The following is an 18,056-nucleotide window of genomic DNA, read 5'->3' as shown; positions in this document are numbered from 1 at the left end:
AAACAATTGAAAACAAATGACTTGATTTGTTTTTTCTTAATATATCTGTCTTATCGCATAAAGTGTGGTGGGAGCGGGGAGAGAAAGAGAGCAAGAAAGATCTGCAAACCAGAAATGTCTTTTTTTGGAGTTGTGTGTTGTAATACTCCTTTTGAGTATGGTGATGCTCACATTTTCCATTTTGCAAGCTGGCAGACGGACTAGCTGGCTCTCAAATGGGGGGATGAAGGGATGAGGGGAAAGAGAGGATTAAAGAGGTTGCGTATAAATACTTCAGCATGAGCCAGATCCTGTAAATGTTACAGTTTGTGGAGTTATGGGATCAGGGTGAAGCCCACAGCTGCATGAAGCAGTCTCAGTTTGTTACTTCATAGTATATATGAGTTATAGAGCTCATATGTGCTGAATGCATGGAGAATTAAGCAACCCTGCAGCGTAAACACTCTGACAGAACACAGTTTCACATGCCTTTGATGTGCAGTGAACGTACAGTTGTCCTGATGCACTAATACAGCTTAACCAAATCCTCATTCAACCATTGTAAGAGAATTGACTAAATTGTTCTCAGATCTTAAATAGTGTAAAGGATGAGCTCTGCCAGCAATGCCAGTGAGGGTGTGAATTCCAGGAGGGTCGGAACCCCCCCAAAAGAAGCCAATATAAAAGGCCTTAAAAAGTTAATATGCTAAGAATAAACTGAAGCATGGAAGTGCAGGTGCCCGACCAAAATAGAAAGGTAAATATAGAAAAAAGTTGGCACATTATGGTACCAAATTTATTATAATCCCACCTTGGTCACGTTTTAAAGCCCACAACTCTTCATCAGACCAAAAAAGACAACCCTTAAATAAACTGGAACAATCCTTTAATTCAACATCACATGAAGTTGCTTAAGTTGCTTAAATGCATCCAAAGAATATTCCACAGTAAATTCACATAGTGTGCAATTAAATGAAACACCAGCTAATAATATTAATAATATATATTATATACAGTATTTCACAGAAGTGAGTACACCCCTCACATTTTTGTAAATATTTTATTATATCTTTTCATGTGACAACACTGAAGAAATGACACTTTCCTACAATGTAAAGTAGTGAGTGTACAGCTTGTATAATAGTGTAAATTTGCTGTCCCCTCAAAATAACTCAACATGCAGCCATTAATGTCTAAACCGCTAGCCACAGAAGTGAGTACATCCCTAAGTGAAAATGTCCAAATTGGGCCCAAAATGTCAATATATTGTGTGGCCACCATTATTTTCCAGCACTGCCTTAACCCTCTTGGGAGTTCACCAGAGCTTCACAGGTTGCCACGGGAGTCCTCTTGCACTCCTCCATGACAACATCACGGAGCTGGTGGATGTTAGAGACCTTGCGCTCCTCCACCTTCCGTTTGAGGATGCCCCACAGATGCTCAATAGGGTTTAGGTCTGGAGACATTCTTTAGCAAGGCAGTGGTCGTCTTGGAGGTGTGTTTGGGGTCGTTATCATGTTGGAATACTGCCCTGCGGCCCAGTCTCCAAAGGGAGGGGATCATGCTCTGCTTCAGTATGTCACAGTTCATGTTGGCATTCATGGTTCCCTCAATGAACTGTAGCTCCCCAGCACCGGCAGCACTCATGCAGCCCCAGATCATGACACTCCCACCACCATGCTTGACTGTAGGCAAGACACACTTGTCTTTGTACTCCTCACCTGATTGCCGCCACACACGCTTGACACCATCTGAACCAAATAAGTTTATCTTGGTCTCATCAGACCACAGGACATGGTTCCAGTAATCCATGTCCTTAGTCTGCTTGTCTTCAGCAAACTGTTTGTGGGCTTTCTTGTGCATCATCTTTAGAAGAGGCTTCCTTCTGGGACGACAGCCATGCAGACCAATTTGATGCAGTGTGCGGCGTATGGTCTGAGAACTGACAGGCTGCCCCCCCACCCCTTCAACCTCTGCAGCAATGCTGGCAGCACTCATACGTCTATTTCCCAAACACAACCTCTGGATATGACACTGAGCACGTGCACTCAACTTCTTTGGTCAACCATGACAAGGCCTGTTCTGAGTGGAACCTGTCCTGTTAAACTGCTGTATGGTCTTGGCCACCGTGCTGCAGCTCAGTTTCAGGGTCTTGGCAATCCTCTTATAGCCTACGCCATCTTTATGTAGAGCAACAATTCTTTTTTTCAGATTTAACACACCTGCTCCCCATTAACACCTGAGACCTTGTAACACTAACGAGTCACATGATACCGGGGAGAGAAAATGGCTAATTGGGCCCAATTTGGACATTTTTACTTAGGGGTGTACTCAGTTTTGTGGCCAGCGGTTTAGACATTAATGGCTGTGTGTTGAGTTATTTTGAGGGGAACAGCAAATTTACACAGTTATACAAGCTGTACACTCACTACTTTACATTGTAGGAAAATGTCATTTCTTCAGTGTTGTCACATGAAAAGATATAATAAAATATTTACAAAAATGTGAGGGGTGTACTCACTTCTGTGAGATACTGTATATGAGCAATATCACACTTGTAGCCATGTGATTTGGCTGTATATCAGGCCATAGGTAATCACAGATTATACAGCCATATCGCACGGCTATGAGTGTGATATTGCGTTTATACAACAGTTTAATGGCAAGTGTGTAAATAAATAAGAAACAACAACGGATTGTCTTTAAAAACCCTCTTTTGTGAGGAACTGCTTCCATTCACCACGGATTCAAATCTCAAGTTGACAGTTTAACAGTTGAGCCCCAGCCTCTGTTACTAATTCTAAAACGTCACTTTAGAACTAGTAATGAAGGAACGTTGAGTCGCTTCATTGAAACTCATTGTAATATGTAGAGTATTATGAGAGAGAGAATGACTAAGCGAGTGCATTACCTGCATCTAGCTGATATTCTTCAGGTCAATCATAATCACAAAGTCAGTTTGAATGTCCGCTGAGAAAAGTGATATCTTTGTCTTTGTCCTTTTAACATTTAAAACATTCCCATGACAGCACTAGTCAATGCAGTTGCATCTCATAAGATGTTGTTTAAAGTAAAAACAATGTCCTTGTTTCCTTGTTTCAGTCCATTTCAATATAAAAGTCTTTGCGACTGACTGACTCACTCATAAAGACAGTCTTTGCTGTAATCTCATGGCGTATTAATGTAACTTTCACTGAAGTCAAAATCACTAACGGACTCTCTCAATACCAAAAAATACGGCATGTTATTTATATAAAATATTGTTTATTGAACAATAATATTTAAATCAACAACAATAGCCATTATAACAGCATAAGAAGTACAAGAGGAAATAAACACAAGCAAACAGTTCGGTCAAACGTACAAAAGCAGCGCTCTAGTTAGTACAAGATTTAATTTCAATGTAAATAAAGTTCTGAAACAAAATATTAAGCCAAATCTATTAGCTCTGGAACAAGTAATAGATTAATAATACCAAAGATTGCCCATTTGATATACCCAAAACGAATTATACCTTATGTTTAAACACTAGCTACATAAGAACCAGCGGCAAATCCCCAAAGCACTGGCCGAGATAAAGCTGTTCTCTGAGGGTACGTGAGTGCTGCAAGGTCGCTGATGGCTTGGAGCTTACATCTCTGAACATACGTATACATATAAATCGCATATCTGAGGTCTAAACATCTACATTCTCGCCTAAAAACTCTTAAAACTACATTCGTTACAAAATAACAGTAGTATCTATAAAAATATGGTGGGTTTGCTCGCTGTGAGACAATCACTGTGAGAATGCTGACAGTGGAGTGATTCAAATGGTGAAACGGTTCCCGTGGCGATACTGGTAGAATATCGCATATTATATGTTTGGGAACAGTTCTTCTAACCCTAATTGATGGAGTGTGTAGCTATTCATTTCTTAAAAAACCATGTAGGAAGACATCATGGCCATATTCAAAAACTGTTCCCAAACATGTAACATGTTAGAAACAGCAAATATGCTGTATAATAACAGCAATTATGATCCAGTCAAGTATTTGCCTATTTAAATCCAAACAGCGACTTCAACATAAGAACTGTCAATATTTGTCACTTTTCTTTTTCTATATTTTAATGCAATAGAAAAAAATGTTTAAATAGACTTTAAAATTGATTGAAACAATTTGGATTACACAAGACAAACCTCAAAAAGTGATTGTATAATTGACACGTGTGAGTTTGATCTCACCGAAAGGGTGGGTTAGCGTCTGTTCTCTTCAGCATGCTTGTATTTGTGTTGAAGAGGCCATTCTCATTAATGTGATTGAGCGTTATTTTTACTAGCAGGATGGAATGTGCGCAGCAGCATCAGTGCCTTACATGGTTTACTGTGGTGAAAGTGTGCACACTCTTTCTCTCTGTAGACACAGTGAGTGAGCTCAGGGCCAGCAGGTGCCCATGGGTAATGATGCCCCCCTAGGACTTTAAACCTCCAGTTTAACGTGATTTACCCAAGTAGGACATGTTCTCGGAACAACACTCCTATTAACCGATAGGATTTGGAGGATAAGGATAGGGTTATAGGCTTGAACAACACTCTTATTAACCTTTCACTTCTCTCTGATTGTAGATTGAGAGTTGTTTCATAGGAATGTTGTTCCTGGACAAACAAAGGATGCCAATCAAAAAAAAAAAAAAATTGTTGTTGTGCATAACGATGACCTCAGATCCCAGAATGACCAGACATGAGGACAAGACCAGCAGAACACATATCTACTAAATGCAGACCTCAGCTACCCCACATGATGTGACCACACAGAACTAAACAAGACCACCAGCACACATTGTGAATGTTTCAGATAGTTTTTTTTTTTTGTTGTTGTTGTGGCTACATGTAAACACTTGAATAAGACATCTTGCCTCACTTTGAGAAATCATAATGATTGCCAGTAAAACACAAACCAGCCACGGATATTACAACAGTTATTGTAAGTCAGTGCCGCAGGTCAAGCTCTGTTTCTCCTCCAGTGTGGTCGGAGAGCAGGTCGGCATGCTATAACCACATAAGGAGAAACTTCTCTGAAATACTGCGTAAACATTCAGATGGACCCGTCTCTCCATTGGCTCAAGGCCTTGCTCTCTTCTGTTTATTTCCCTGTAAAAACACCACAGATTCATGCCAGAAAATAGCATATGAAGTTACGATCAGTGAGATATTCTCACTGTAACATATACTTCTACATAATTTTATATGTATTTGTTAAACTATATGGCCTCTTTTTAGGTTGATTCCAAAACCTAAAATCAACTTAAAACAACTTTTTTCTCTGTATGTAACTTTTTTTTTTTTTTTTTTTTTTTTTTAACCATTCCTTAAAGGGTTAGTTCACCCAAAAATGAAAATAATGTCATTAATTACTCACCCTCATGTCGTTCTAAAACCCGTAACACCTTCGTTCATCTTCGGAACACAAATTAAGATATTGTTGATGAAATCCGATGGCTCAGTGAGGTACTAAAAACATTTGAAACAGTTCATGTGAGGTCAGTGGTTCTATCTTAATATTATAAAGTGACAAGAATACTTTTTGTGTGCCAAAAAAACAAAATAACGACAAAATATCTACTTTTCATATGTCCTATCTGTTTAGATTTTGTTGTTTTACACTTGTCCCAGAATTTCAATCTTCATAAAATATCCATCATAAAGTAAGGTTATTTCAATGGTCCACTTTAGACATTCTACTAACTACAATATCTCACAGAAGTGAGTACACCCCTCACATTTTTGTAAATATTTTATTATATCTTTTCATGTGACAACACTGAAGAAATGACACTTTGCTACAATCTAAAGTAGTGAGTGTACAGCTTGTATAACAGTGTAACTTTGCTGTCCCCTCAAAATAACTCAACACACAGCCATTAATGTCTAAACCGCTGGCCACAAAAGTGAGTACACCCCTAAGTGAAAATGTCCAAATTGGGCCCAAAATGTCAATATTTTGTGTGGCAACCATTATTTTCCAGCACTGCCTTAACCCTCTTGGGCATGGAGTTCACCAGAGCTTCACAGGTTGCCACTGGAGTCCTCTTCCACAACATCACGGAGCTGGTAAGTGTTAGAGATCTTGCGCTCCTCCAACTTCCGTTTGAGGATGCCCCACAGATGCTCAATAGGGTTTAGGTACCCTCTGCTTCTTTAGCAAGGCAGTGGTCGTCTTGGAGGTGTGTTTGGGGTCGTTATCATGTTGGAATACTGCCCTGCGGCCCAGTCTCCGAAGGGAGGGGATCATGCTCTGCTTCAGTATGTCACAGTACATGTTGGCATTCAAGGTTCCCTCAATGAACTGTAGCTCCCCAGTGCCAGCAGCACTCATGCAGCCACAGGCCATGACACTCCCACCACCATGCTTGACTGAAGGCAAGACACACTTGTCTTTGTACTCCTCACCTGGTTGCCACCACACACGCTTGACACCATCTGAACCAAATAAGTTTATCTTGGTCTCATCAGACCACAGGACATGGTTCCAGTAATCCATGTCCTTAGTCTGCTTGTCTTAAGTAAACTGTTTGTGGGCTTTCTTGTGCATCATCTTTAGAAGAGGCCTTCTGGGACAACAATTTGATGCAGTGTGCGGCGTATGGTCTGAGCACTGACAGGCTGACCCCTCACCCTTTCAACCTCTGCAGCAATGCTGGCAGCACTCATACGTCTATTTCCCAAACACAACCTCTGGATATGACGCTGAGCATGTGCACTCAACTTCTTTGGTCGACCATGACGAGGCCTGTTCTGAGTGGAACCTGTCCTGTTAAACCACTGTATGGTCTTGGCAACCGTGCTGCAGCTCAGTTTCAGGGTCTTGGCAATTTTCTTATAGCCTACGCCATCTTTATGTAGAGCAACAATTCTTTTTTTCAGCTCCTCAGAGAGTTCTTTGCCATGAGGTGCCATGTTGAACTTCCAGTGATCAGTATGAGAGAGTGAGAGCGATAACACCAAATTTAACACACCTGCTCCCCATTCACACCTGAGACCTTGTAACACTAATGAGTCACATGACACCAGGGAGAGAAAATGGCTAATTGGGCCCAATTTGGACATTTTCACTTAGGGGTGTACTCACTTTTGTGGCCAGCAGTTTAGACATTAATGGCTGTGTGTTGAATTATTTTGAGGGGACAGCAAATTTATACTGTTATACAAGCTGTACACTCACTACTTTACATTGTAGCAAAGTGTCATTTCTTGTGTCTTGTCACATTAACAAATATAATAAAATATTTACAAAAATGTGAGGGGTGTACTCACTTCTGTGAGATACTGTATAAGTAACTTGTCAACTACATATCAACTAACTCTCATTAGAGTATTAGTAGACTGTTAGGTTAGGGTTAGGCTTTAAGGTTCGGATTAGTAGAATAAGTTGACTTGTAGTTGCAAATGTACATTTTAGTCAGTATAATGTCTGTTGGAAGCATAAAAATAAGTGTTAGCAGATATTAAGTAGACAATCTACTAATACTCTAATGACTGCTAGTTGACATGTAGTTACAAATTTACTTATTTTGTATTATTACATATTAGGGGTGGGCAATCTTCCCAAAATTTCATATCATAATATTATAACAAACAATCACAATCTGAATCGCGATCTTCCCAATTTTGAGATGTACTATAATACAATATCAGAGAATATCCAGACTGGAACAGGCCTATGGACTTATCTATTTGCTCAATTTAAAACACAGCATTGCATTAAACAGTCAGTTTTCAAAATAGTCATTAAAACCTGAGTTAAACTTTAAAACACTGCATAGTCTTCACTGTATGAATTAAATATACATTGATTCTTATTAAAACTACTGAAGTCATTCAGTCAAGAGCAGTGAGTGATTTTGTCTTTGTCTTTTGTTTATCATTAATGACACAGAAAGCAGCAGGTATTTGCATTAGGCTTTAAGACCGAATGCATGGATCTAAACCAATGACACACATCCGATTTCTTTCCCAACTGTTTATTCACTTAAGACATAGCTATCTGTCTTTATGTAAATACTTGCCAAGACAGACATTTTGACATATTTTTGCGGATATTTGACCGTTTAGGCACGAGCCTGAAACCCCAAGTATACTTTGCTCGTCTGTGTTCTGCTCCGTCTCGCAGCATGCACAAAGAAAGCGTGTGGGGATCAGTCTCTTTCACAGTTTAATGCGCTTTTAATAACTCTTTTTAAAATAAAGCATGTCCCGCAGTAGACTGAATTTTACGACAGTCACGTTACTTGATTTGACTGATTTGGACGTTAAGTTTAGGCTTTTTAAGGAGGGGCGAAAGCACACTGCTTTAAAGGAAAAGAATGATTGCTCACAATGATAATTTTATCTTGATTATCACGTTTTCAAACTAAAATTCGATTCATCGCACAGCCCTACTGCTGTTGCATTGTTTTTCAAATGCATCACCACGCATGAAAGACACATGATATAATTTGGCCAGTCAGCACAGCCATCTATTAGGCAGTCATTGCTGTATTTTAACATTATTACGAGGTCATAAAAGATCACAATCTCTACGATTCACTTGAAAAGTAGATTGCGGATGTCTTCAAGATCGATCACAATATAAACTCGTCAGATCTTCCACCTCATTGCATATAAAGTGTTAATCTAAACAATTAGTAAAAATAATTATAAGCCATTTCAAAATGCATTGTGTGAAAATGGATTTATATCAAAAATGTTTGGCCCTCAGTCATGCCATGAGTTTCTGTATGAGCAAAAATTTTGTCACTAATAAAGTTTTATTTATTATTAATCATCATATTAGTAGTGTACATTGTTAACAAAGAGCTTAAATGAAATATGAGACACATGATGTGAACATTTTTTATTGCGCCTCTATTTAAAGGATTAGTTCACTTTCAAATGAAAATTACCCCAAGCTTTACTCACCCTCAAGCCATAGGTGTATTTGACTTTCTTCTTTCTGATGAACAAAATCCTAGAAATATTAATAAATATCCTGACGCATTCGAGCTTTATAATGGCAGCATGCGTTACCAAACGAGTATGAGCTGAAGAAAGTGTCTCCATCCACATGCATCCATCATAAACGTATTCCACACGACCCTAGAGGGTTAATAAAGGCCTTCTGAAGCGAAGCGATGCGTTTGTGTAAAAAAAAAAATTATTTAACAAGTTATGAAGTCAAATATCTAGCTTCCGCCAGACCGCCTCCCGTATTCAAATTACGGAAAAGACAGAACTGAAACGTTTCTTTCTGTGTTCATTATATATCATATCATATATACACCTAGGGTGAGTAAAGCTTTGGGTAATTTTCATTTGAAAGTGAACTAATCCTTTAAGTCAAGCTAATTTTGTGCAAAAAGTTAAAATATTTATGATACATAAACATTATCTAAGATGTGATGCAAACCCTTGTGGAAAGAAGTATACTTTAGCATGCTTTTGAAAAGAGTACTTATTAATATACTTCAAAATAATATACTTAAGTGCAAAATGAATGTAATGAACTTAATTGCATGTTATCTGCAATTAAATGGAAATGTTTTGTACTTTAAATGTATATGCATTTTTTGCCCCACTTAAGTAGGACTTATAAGTTCATCTTTATACCTTGTTATTTAATAATTACTTCTATTTAAAATATTTCTTTAAAATATATAGTGTACTGCTGAATGTACTGACAAACATTTATGGTGTCATGTATTAAATTATAATCAGTTAAATTATAATCGAGTAATTTACATGTGCTTTAGTATGTTAGTCAACACGTCAAAGTTTATTAAAACAGGATGATTTGAAATGTACTTTTAATTTGACATTATTACAAAGTGCACTTTTTAAAAGTGTTCTTAAGTTTGTTAAGAAACAGTCTTGAAAGTGAACTCTTTTTAAGTTTATGTGGTGTTTTATTTCATTAATATATTATCTGCAAGTACATTAAAATGTATATACAACTAAGCACACTTCTTTTTCAGGAATGATCTCAAAAAAAAAAAAAAAAAAAGTGAGGTTGTGTACATTTACACTGCTGAACATTGTTAGTGGACAAATTAAACTAATGAGAGTGTGAAAAGTGTCTCAAAGTTCCTGTAGTCACAGAACCTTCTCATTTAACAGATCTCATTTGCTGTAATTAGTTTTGTGAGTACATGAAAAGCTCTTCTTTTTCTCTGCCAAACCTTGTCCGGCTGTAGTGACTGATTCTGCATGTCCTTTTTTGGTGTTGTTCAGAGGTCCCCCTCAGACAGTGGAGACAGTGGACTGTTATTCCTCTCTGATGCATAATCAAGTGTGCTGTGCAGTGTCCAAACAGGATGTGCTGTCTTTAGCAGAGGAACAGAGAGGGATCTTTCTCTGCCTTTCCTTCTCTAGCTTTCTCTCTGGACTCAACAGCCTTAAATCTGAAGCAAAGAGAACATATTACCAGACCTGTGTGGAATCTGCACCCGCCGAACAGCTTGACTGTAGTTTAACTACTTTAAATTATAAGTGGCGTGTAGCCTCCCATCTTTGTTATGGATGTTTCTGCTTGGACTGTCAGACCTTTACATGAGTCATTTGCCATCTATGCACATACTTAGTTAGGATGAAATGTCATCCAAACGCTGATGGTGGATGGTGTTGTTTACAATGTGTGTCTACGTACAAACATGTACCCAAAATGGAAGCCTATTAAATATTCTTTCAGAAGATTTACTGTCCACAAGATTAGCTCTCATAAATACAAACTGATTTATATGCTCGTACAAGGAAAATGTAGGAAAGAAATCTTTATCTTATAAAAATTAGCAACAATTTATTACAATAGAACATTTATTAGAGAACAAATCCTCCTGCAATGAACTGTTGTGCTGTCATTGCTAACTGGAGTTGGTGTGAATTCAACTGAGAGGAAGTGGGTGTAATAAAAAACACTTTGTGACATAATGTCATTTTTATGTAGACACACATGCACAAGTTTGTGACTGCATGAAATCATACTCTTGCTCCAGGCTTTTGCATGACAGACTCCCATTGACAGACTAATAAGTCTAGCAGACTCAGTTTGACCTGCTGTTGCAGCTCAATTATATCACATTCAATCACACTTAAAAACTCTTCTGTTTGCTGATCACCCAATCAAAAAAAAAAAAAAAAAATTTTTTTGAATTCTGTTCTTGCAGATAATATACACTATAAATTAATGGCACAATACTGGCAACACTGTTGCCAGTAATATACTGTTAATTGTACAGTTCTTAAATTTAATCTACTTTTAAAATACCCTAAAATACACTAAAATAAAACTTGAATTAATTTGATTCATTTGAAGAAACTGACTGCCTTAAATTGGCCAACTGTCATTAAATTTATAAACTAATATTTATCATGTGCTAATAATGTGAGCATAGTATTACTGTGAACTTATTTCACTTGAGACCACTAAAAATAAATAAAGAGATTTTCACTGGATCAGCAACTACACAGTCACCACCTGTTAAATAAAGCAACATGCAGTATAATATCAATGTTTCTTGATCTTGTCCTGGACTGAAGCACAGGCTCTACTTTTCAGCACAATGGTGACCCACAAAACTCAATTTTACTGTAAACTACTGGCAACAGTGTTGCCAGTATAACTTGGGTGTGTCTTTTTATCTTACACTTTTAACCCTTTAAACCCCACATGAAAATCCTGTAGTGTTCACACTACAAAGAGTAAAAGTAACATTGACTGTGTGTTGCAATGAGATAATTAAGTGAATATGTAAGTGTTGAATATGTAACATTAGTGATGAACACCTGCTGTTAACAAGCAGAATTACTGAAGGGAAGAGGAACAACAAGAACAGAAAAAAGAGAAGAGACGAGCAGAAACAACAACTACAACTGACTTCCAGCCATTACACCTTATTACACTTATTACTAACCAGATTGATGTTATTTCTGTCATACATCTACAGAAGTTCTTATTAAGAATTAACAGAAGTTTAGATGTTGATGTGTGATTTGATGTCACCATTATGGAGATCAGTGTTTGCTTTAGTTGGGCTCCTCTGGCTGCTTTAACTGTGTTTTGCAAAGTCACATTTGTTATGACAAAAAAAAAAAAAAAAAAAAAAAGAAAAGATTATTGAATGCTGATAGTTATGTATTGATGATGATATAACCATCATATAGTCTCTTGATTCACTGATCTCATCCAGTGTTTAATCTCTTATCAAAAGTGTTACATTATTAACATTGCTGCATCTCATGCTGTAGAATGACAAAGCTACTATAATCAATAAATATAAAATTAAAATACCCATAAAATCAAAGATTAGACACAGAAAGAGACCAGTGAATCAGACAAGTCCAAGACGATTATGGCATTTTCACAACTGCCAAAAACATCTGATTAACTTTCTGTTTTTTCTCTCTCTCTCTCTCTCTCTCTCTCTCTCTCTCTCTCTCTCTCTCTAACAAATGTGCTTCTTTATAAACACACTGTCACAGCAGCCAGAAAAACTAATGTTAAAGAGTCAAGGGTCAAAAGCCCAAATAAAGCAAACACTGATCACCATAATGGTAACCACAAACTTTATTATTTTCAATAAAACACCAACATCTAAATCTGTTCATTCTCAACAAGAACTTCTGTACATGTATGAAAGAAATAATGTCAAACTGGTTTGTAAACTGGTTTCACACTGGAAGACAGTTATAGTTCTTGTGTTTCTGCTGATCTCTTTTTCCTGTTCTTGTTTCTCTGTCCTTCACTGATTCTGCTTGTAAGATGTTTATCAGCGTCTGAATTCACTCACTTGTTTTCATTCACTCTGTTAAGTGGACTATATTAGTGAATATAAAGAATAGTGAATGAGGGTATAGTGTGGTTTTGGAACACAGCCTCTGAGTGTCGACGTTAAGCGCTGTTAATTCACAGTATATTCCTGTAAGCTATTTTCTCAAAAACAACAAATATTGCCCAGAATGCTTTTTTTTCCTATGGTATATTACTGTTTTAATGGAAAATGGCATGTTACTGTCAGAATTTGGCCATTTTTTACAGCAAGGTTTTACAGTGTATTACTGAAATAAAAGGCCACATAAGTGAACTTAAAGAGAGTACATTTTCATGACTGTTTCTTAACACATTAAGTACAGTTTTAAAAAGTGCACTTTTTTAATAATAATAATGTCAACTAGCAGTCATTAGAGTGTTATAGTAATAGATTGTCTTCTTAATATCTGCTAACACTTTATTTTGATGCTCCTCCAAAAGACATTCTACTGACTATAAGTAACTTTGCAAGTGCATCTTATTCTACAACCCTGATATCCTAACAGTCTACTAATTAATTACAGTTAGTTGACATGTAGTTGCAAAGTTACTTATAGTTAGTAGAATGTCTAAAGTGGACCATCAAAATAAAGTTTAAACAAATTCTGTCATCATTTTTTTACTCACCCTCATGTTATTCCAAACCCAACAGATTTTCTTTCATCTTCGAAACACAAATGAGATATTTTGGTCAAACTTTAGTTTAGGGCCCAATTCTTACTATTAACTAACTATTAACTATGACTTTTGCCCCAATAAACCTACACTCTAAAAAATGCTGGGTTAAAAACAACCCAAGTTGGGATGAAAATGGACAAACCCAGAAATTGGGTTGTTTTAGTTTTATTTAACCCAACTATTGTTTAAAAATTACTGTATTGCTTGCTTTAACCCAAAGTATATTGGAAATTAACATTTATTAATATATTTAATAAATGATTATTTATTAGTGTTTATTGAATAATAATTAAACAATAAAAATTTATTAAATTGCTTGTTAATAAATGTTCACCTTTTGATTATTATTATTGTTGCCTGTAATTGTAATTATGTGTCTGATTTTTAATTTCCAACCTATTTTGGGTTCATTTTAAGCCATCCAAATAGTCAATAAGCAACTAGTTAATAGTGAGAATTGGACCCTAAACTAAAGTGTTACCATGTTCTGGTACTTTTTTCGTTAGTTTAATGAGGCTATCACCTTCTTATGTTAAATGACAATTTCAGCCTATTTAATCAAACTTTTTTTTTTCCTTTGTAGCAAGACCGGGCGTCAAGGTAAGCTTCTCTGTTTCTTGTCTAAAAACATTATTCCTTAATTTGCTTCTGTTTACTGATAGATAAATTCATTAAAAAAATGCTTACTTGATGATTGTTATTAATGAGCAGGTCAGACTCCAGTGGTGTGGAGTCTTCGTCAGACCGACTTCCAGCTCGGACCAGCACCTACACACGCCGAGAGAACAGACTCGCCTCTTTGAGCAAAACAGACGACGACTCTGCCAGCAAGGACTATAAGAAGGTCAGGATAACTTTGATTAATAAAATACTTACTGACATTCGTTATATTAGATATTATTCTTCATATACTATCCCCAAAGACAAAGGCGTTTTATGACATACGCAATGCTTGCAGTATGTGTCTAACTTTTGTCTAACATCAAAAAAAGAGTAAAATCAAAATAGTACATATATCTTAATGTGAATGTAGTTCCTTTTTAATAGTTAATAGCATTCTGTGTTTATCCAGTGCAGACCATTAGCAGTCTTCTGTTGACCAGCGACAGGAAAACATCTCCCAGTGGAGATACTAATTTAGTCTCTTGTTTGTTTCACTTTATCAGCTGTATGAGGACGCACTGGCAGAAAATGAGAAGCTGAAGTCTCGACTGGACGACAGCAAACAGGAGCTCACCAAAATCCGCTCACAGCTTGACAGAGTCGCACAGGTGAGAGGACAATCCCAGTAGATAGGGAGAGAGAATTTCTATGATCTTGAATCATCCAGTATGACCATCATCTGCCAAGAGGAGGGGCCTGTATTAAAAACAATAGCACATGCTGGCCCTCTGAATCCAGTCAGGCTCCCGAGGGTCTGGCTTTGTTAAAACTCACAGCATCTGTAAGGAATCACAATCTGTGAAAAGACAATAATATATATCTAGATACTGGTCAGCTTTTTTAAATATTTTACTTTGAATATGTATTTAAAATGCCTTTATTTTGTTCCTTTACAGTTTTGTTTCTGTGTGCAATTATTCTCTTTTGCTCATTAATCTTTCGTGAATGTGTTTCAGAGGCAGGACAGAATATCAGAGAGGTCCACTGTATTTGAATCAGAGAAAAGGGTATATATAAATATCATCGTTATATAATCATTATTGACACTTTCTGAGGAATTACAGTCTGTTCTCTTTAGTGTTAAGATCTTGAACTGATATTTCTTTATGCCGTTCTCATAATACTTCAATAAACCAATTCTTTATTCTGCTTTAACATCTTGATTTTAGCAACAATTAAATTTAATTTAATTTAATTTAATTATTTAATATAATTATAATTTACAAATTATTTTTGGTCCCACTTTATATTAAGAGTCTTTAACTACTATGTACTAATTTTTTAATTAATAATTTGATACATTGTACTTGTATTTTAAAATGCCTGCATGTAATTAAATTTAGTAATCACATCGGTAATCACACTGTTGACCCTTCCCTTACACCATAACCGACCTTTAAACCTACCCATACCACCAAACCTGTCCCTAACCATACCCATATCCACCTCAATAGCAGCACAAGTGTTTTGGGTAACTTTATTTTACAGTGTCCTTCTTACACATTACATGTAGTTACTATAGTAATTACAATAAATTGTGCATAATTACTTGCAACTAACCCTAAACCAAACCTAATCCTAACCTTAACCCTATGTAGTTAATTATTATTAATTGGTACTTAAATATATGACTACATTGCAATACAACATGAACACAAGGACATTGTATGTAACAATTAACTTTTTTAATGTAAGTACATAGTAGTTAATGAAACATAATATAAAGTGAACATTTTTTTTTTATAATATAAAATATTTAAACTCTTATTTCATTCTATTTATTGTTTTATAGTTTATTTTGAAAATTGTAATATGATTATTTTGTCTGCTTGTGTAGGAAAAGGAAGCATTGGAGAAGAAGGTGTCAGACATGGAAGAAGAATTGAAGGTAAAAGGACAATGTCTATTAAATGTGGCTTTGCTGTATTATTCTGAGCCTGGTGACATTCGAAAGCATGTTATCCTTAAAATTTAGGACAGTTTGTTTGAATTAACTGATGAAAATGTTAGATCGCTTGTAGTTTAAGTTTAACAGCTAGTGTAACTACCATGCCTGTTTTAACCCATGTTAGCAAACTGTGCTGCCACCCTGCTCGCTACTAGCCATGGCCGTTGCACTCTGCATCAGTACTGTCAGCGAAGCTCTGTAGCATCTCACAGCTGCAGCAGTACGTGGTGACCTAGTTCCAACTACGCCGGGGCCAGACTGAATCCAGCACAGAGACACGGCACGGCTTTTGTTCAGCATTCCAGCAGTAATTGCACATAGCTGGCATTTTGAGGGGCCAAGAAGAACACAGTGCCAAATATATGAAAGGCCAAATCAATGTGAGGCAGATGAGATTTCTGCGGCTGCTGTAGTCTGCCAGGCTCAGTGGGATAATTGATCCATGTTGCAATTGAGGAAACAAGGTTTCTGGGCTGTATGGACTCCGATTAGTTCAAAGATGATTAGATTCGGCCAAGATATGCGGATGACAGTGTCATTTATATTGCAAATATGCAAACAGCTTTAGTTCTAGAACACCATGGAGGGAATAAACTGTATTTATGCAGCTATTCAAACACTGATGGGTAGGTCCAACAGACTCTGACTTCATTGAGCCTATCAACATTAGAAATGAGAAGCACTTGTATTTGTTTGATCAGTGATGTCACTGTTGCCCCAGCAGACGCCCTCAGCGAGGTTTCGCTACCAGTCCTGAGTTCATCCTCAGCTGGACTGGGTGAAAGAGGGGCAGATGGTGAGTGGTTTTGCCCCACGCGTGGTTGCCTGCTCACACACACACCAACACACACCCATTACTCACAGCAGTACAAATTGGTGTGGGTCATTTAGATCACTTCATGTCTCTCTTAGTCACACATTTGTATTCATATTTTTTCTCTCTAAAGCTCTCAAACTTGATCTTGAACTTGACTTGATCTCTTACTGTAATTCCTTGATAGCAGGCTTACTATCCAATAAAGACAATAAGTCAAGTCACCTTTATACAATACAGATTGTTTCAAAGCAGCTTCACAATCATAAACAGGAAAATAACATAATCATTGATGCAAACTTCATTATATATTGGAGCTATAAGCAGCTCTACAGAAGATAATCGTATCGTTATTCAGGTCAATTCAGTTCAATGTTGATTCAGTTCAGTTCAATAACTGTGTAAAGTTCATCAATTATGAAGTGAGTTCATCTCAGCTCACAGCCCACACATCATGTTCTCACAGTGAAAAATACATTGCGGAGCAAAGAGGACACTGACAACGTATCGACAGACAAGACAGGGCAGGTTACTTTTGATATGAAACAAAGTCTCAAATTTTGTAATTTTTACAGAAATTTAAACAATAAATACCATTTTGTGGCTCTTTAATGTGTCGTGACAGATCGCTGTAGCACCTCAAATCAAGCGGCTCTGTAATGATGAGTCGACAGAATGTGGATCCATTTGCAGCTGTTTATTAAGAGAACTTACAGAGCAGACAGGGCAAAGGCAGAGGCATAAACTGGGACAGGCAATGGTCGAGGCAGGCGGCAGACAAACAGAGTCAGTGTACAGGCAAGGATCAGGGCAGGCAGCAAACAATCACAGTCCAAGAAACAGGCAAAGATCAGGGCAGGCAGCAAAGGGTCACAGAGAATAAACAGTCCAAACGATAACAGGTAACAGTCCACGGGAAAACGCTCAGAAATGATCACCAAGGCAAATCAAGACTTCGCGATGTGTGTGTGTGTGAGTGTGTCTTAAATAGTGTGAATGTGATGTGGTGCAGGTGTGTGTGCAATCAGTCCCAGGAATGAGGGCCCATGGGAGACGTAGTCCGAATGAGAACTGATCAGTATTCCGGTGATGGCTCCCTCCGGCGGTCCGGAGGAAGGGCCGAGGGAGCCACATTCGTGACAGGCTCATTAAC

General features: G+C 37.2%; 1 protein-coding gene across 6 annotated transcripts in view; it reads left to right on the top strand.

Annotated features, from left to right (window-relative positions):
* LOC127504496 (protein phosphatase 1 regulatory subunit 12B) overlaps positions 1-18,056 on the top strand; it is a 42,898-nt gene that overhangs the window by 12,020 nt on the left and 12,822 nt on the right. For 2 of the 6 annotated variants that reach the window (XM_051879170.1, XM_051879171.1), the window contains exons 2-6: positions 14,062-14,078; positions 14,190-14,322; positions 14,645-14,749; positions 15,098-15,148; positions 15,979-16,029. In XM_051879170.1, coding sequence (XP_051735130.1) covers positions 14,062-14,078; positions 14,190-14,322; positions 14,645-14,749; positions 15,098-15,148; positions 15,979-16,029 — 357 coding nt within the window. Of the gene's footprint in view, positions 1-14,061; positions 14,079-14,189; positions 14,323-14,644; positions 14,750-15,097; positions 15,149-15,978; positions 16,030-16,810; positions 16,886-18,056 lie in introns of all 6 variants that reach the window. The other 4 variants (XM_051879172.1, XM_051879174.1, XM_051879173.1 and 1 more) reach the window with 3 other exon arrangements.

Source organism: Ctenopharyngodon idella, chromosome 22, assembly GCF_019924925.1.
Source record: "Ctenopharyngodon idella isolate HZGC_01 chromosome 22, HZGC01, whole genome shotgun sequence".
Classification (NCBI taxonomy): domain Eukaryota; kingdom Metazoa; phylum Chordata; class Actinopteri; order Cypriniformes; family Xenocyprididae; genus Ctenopharyngodon; species Ctenopharyngodon idella.
The sequence above is the reverse complement of the archived record's forward strand: the minus strand, read 5'-3'. Positions and strand labels throughout refer to the sequence as shown.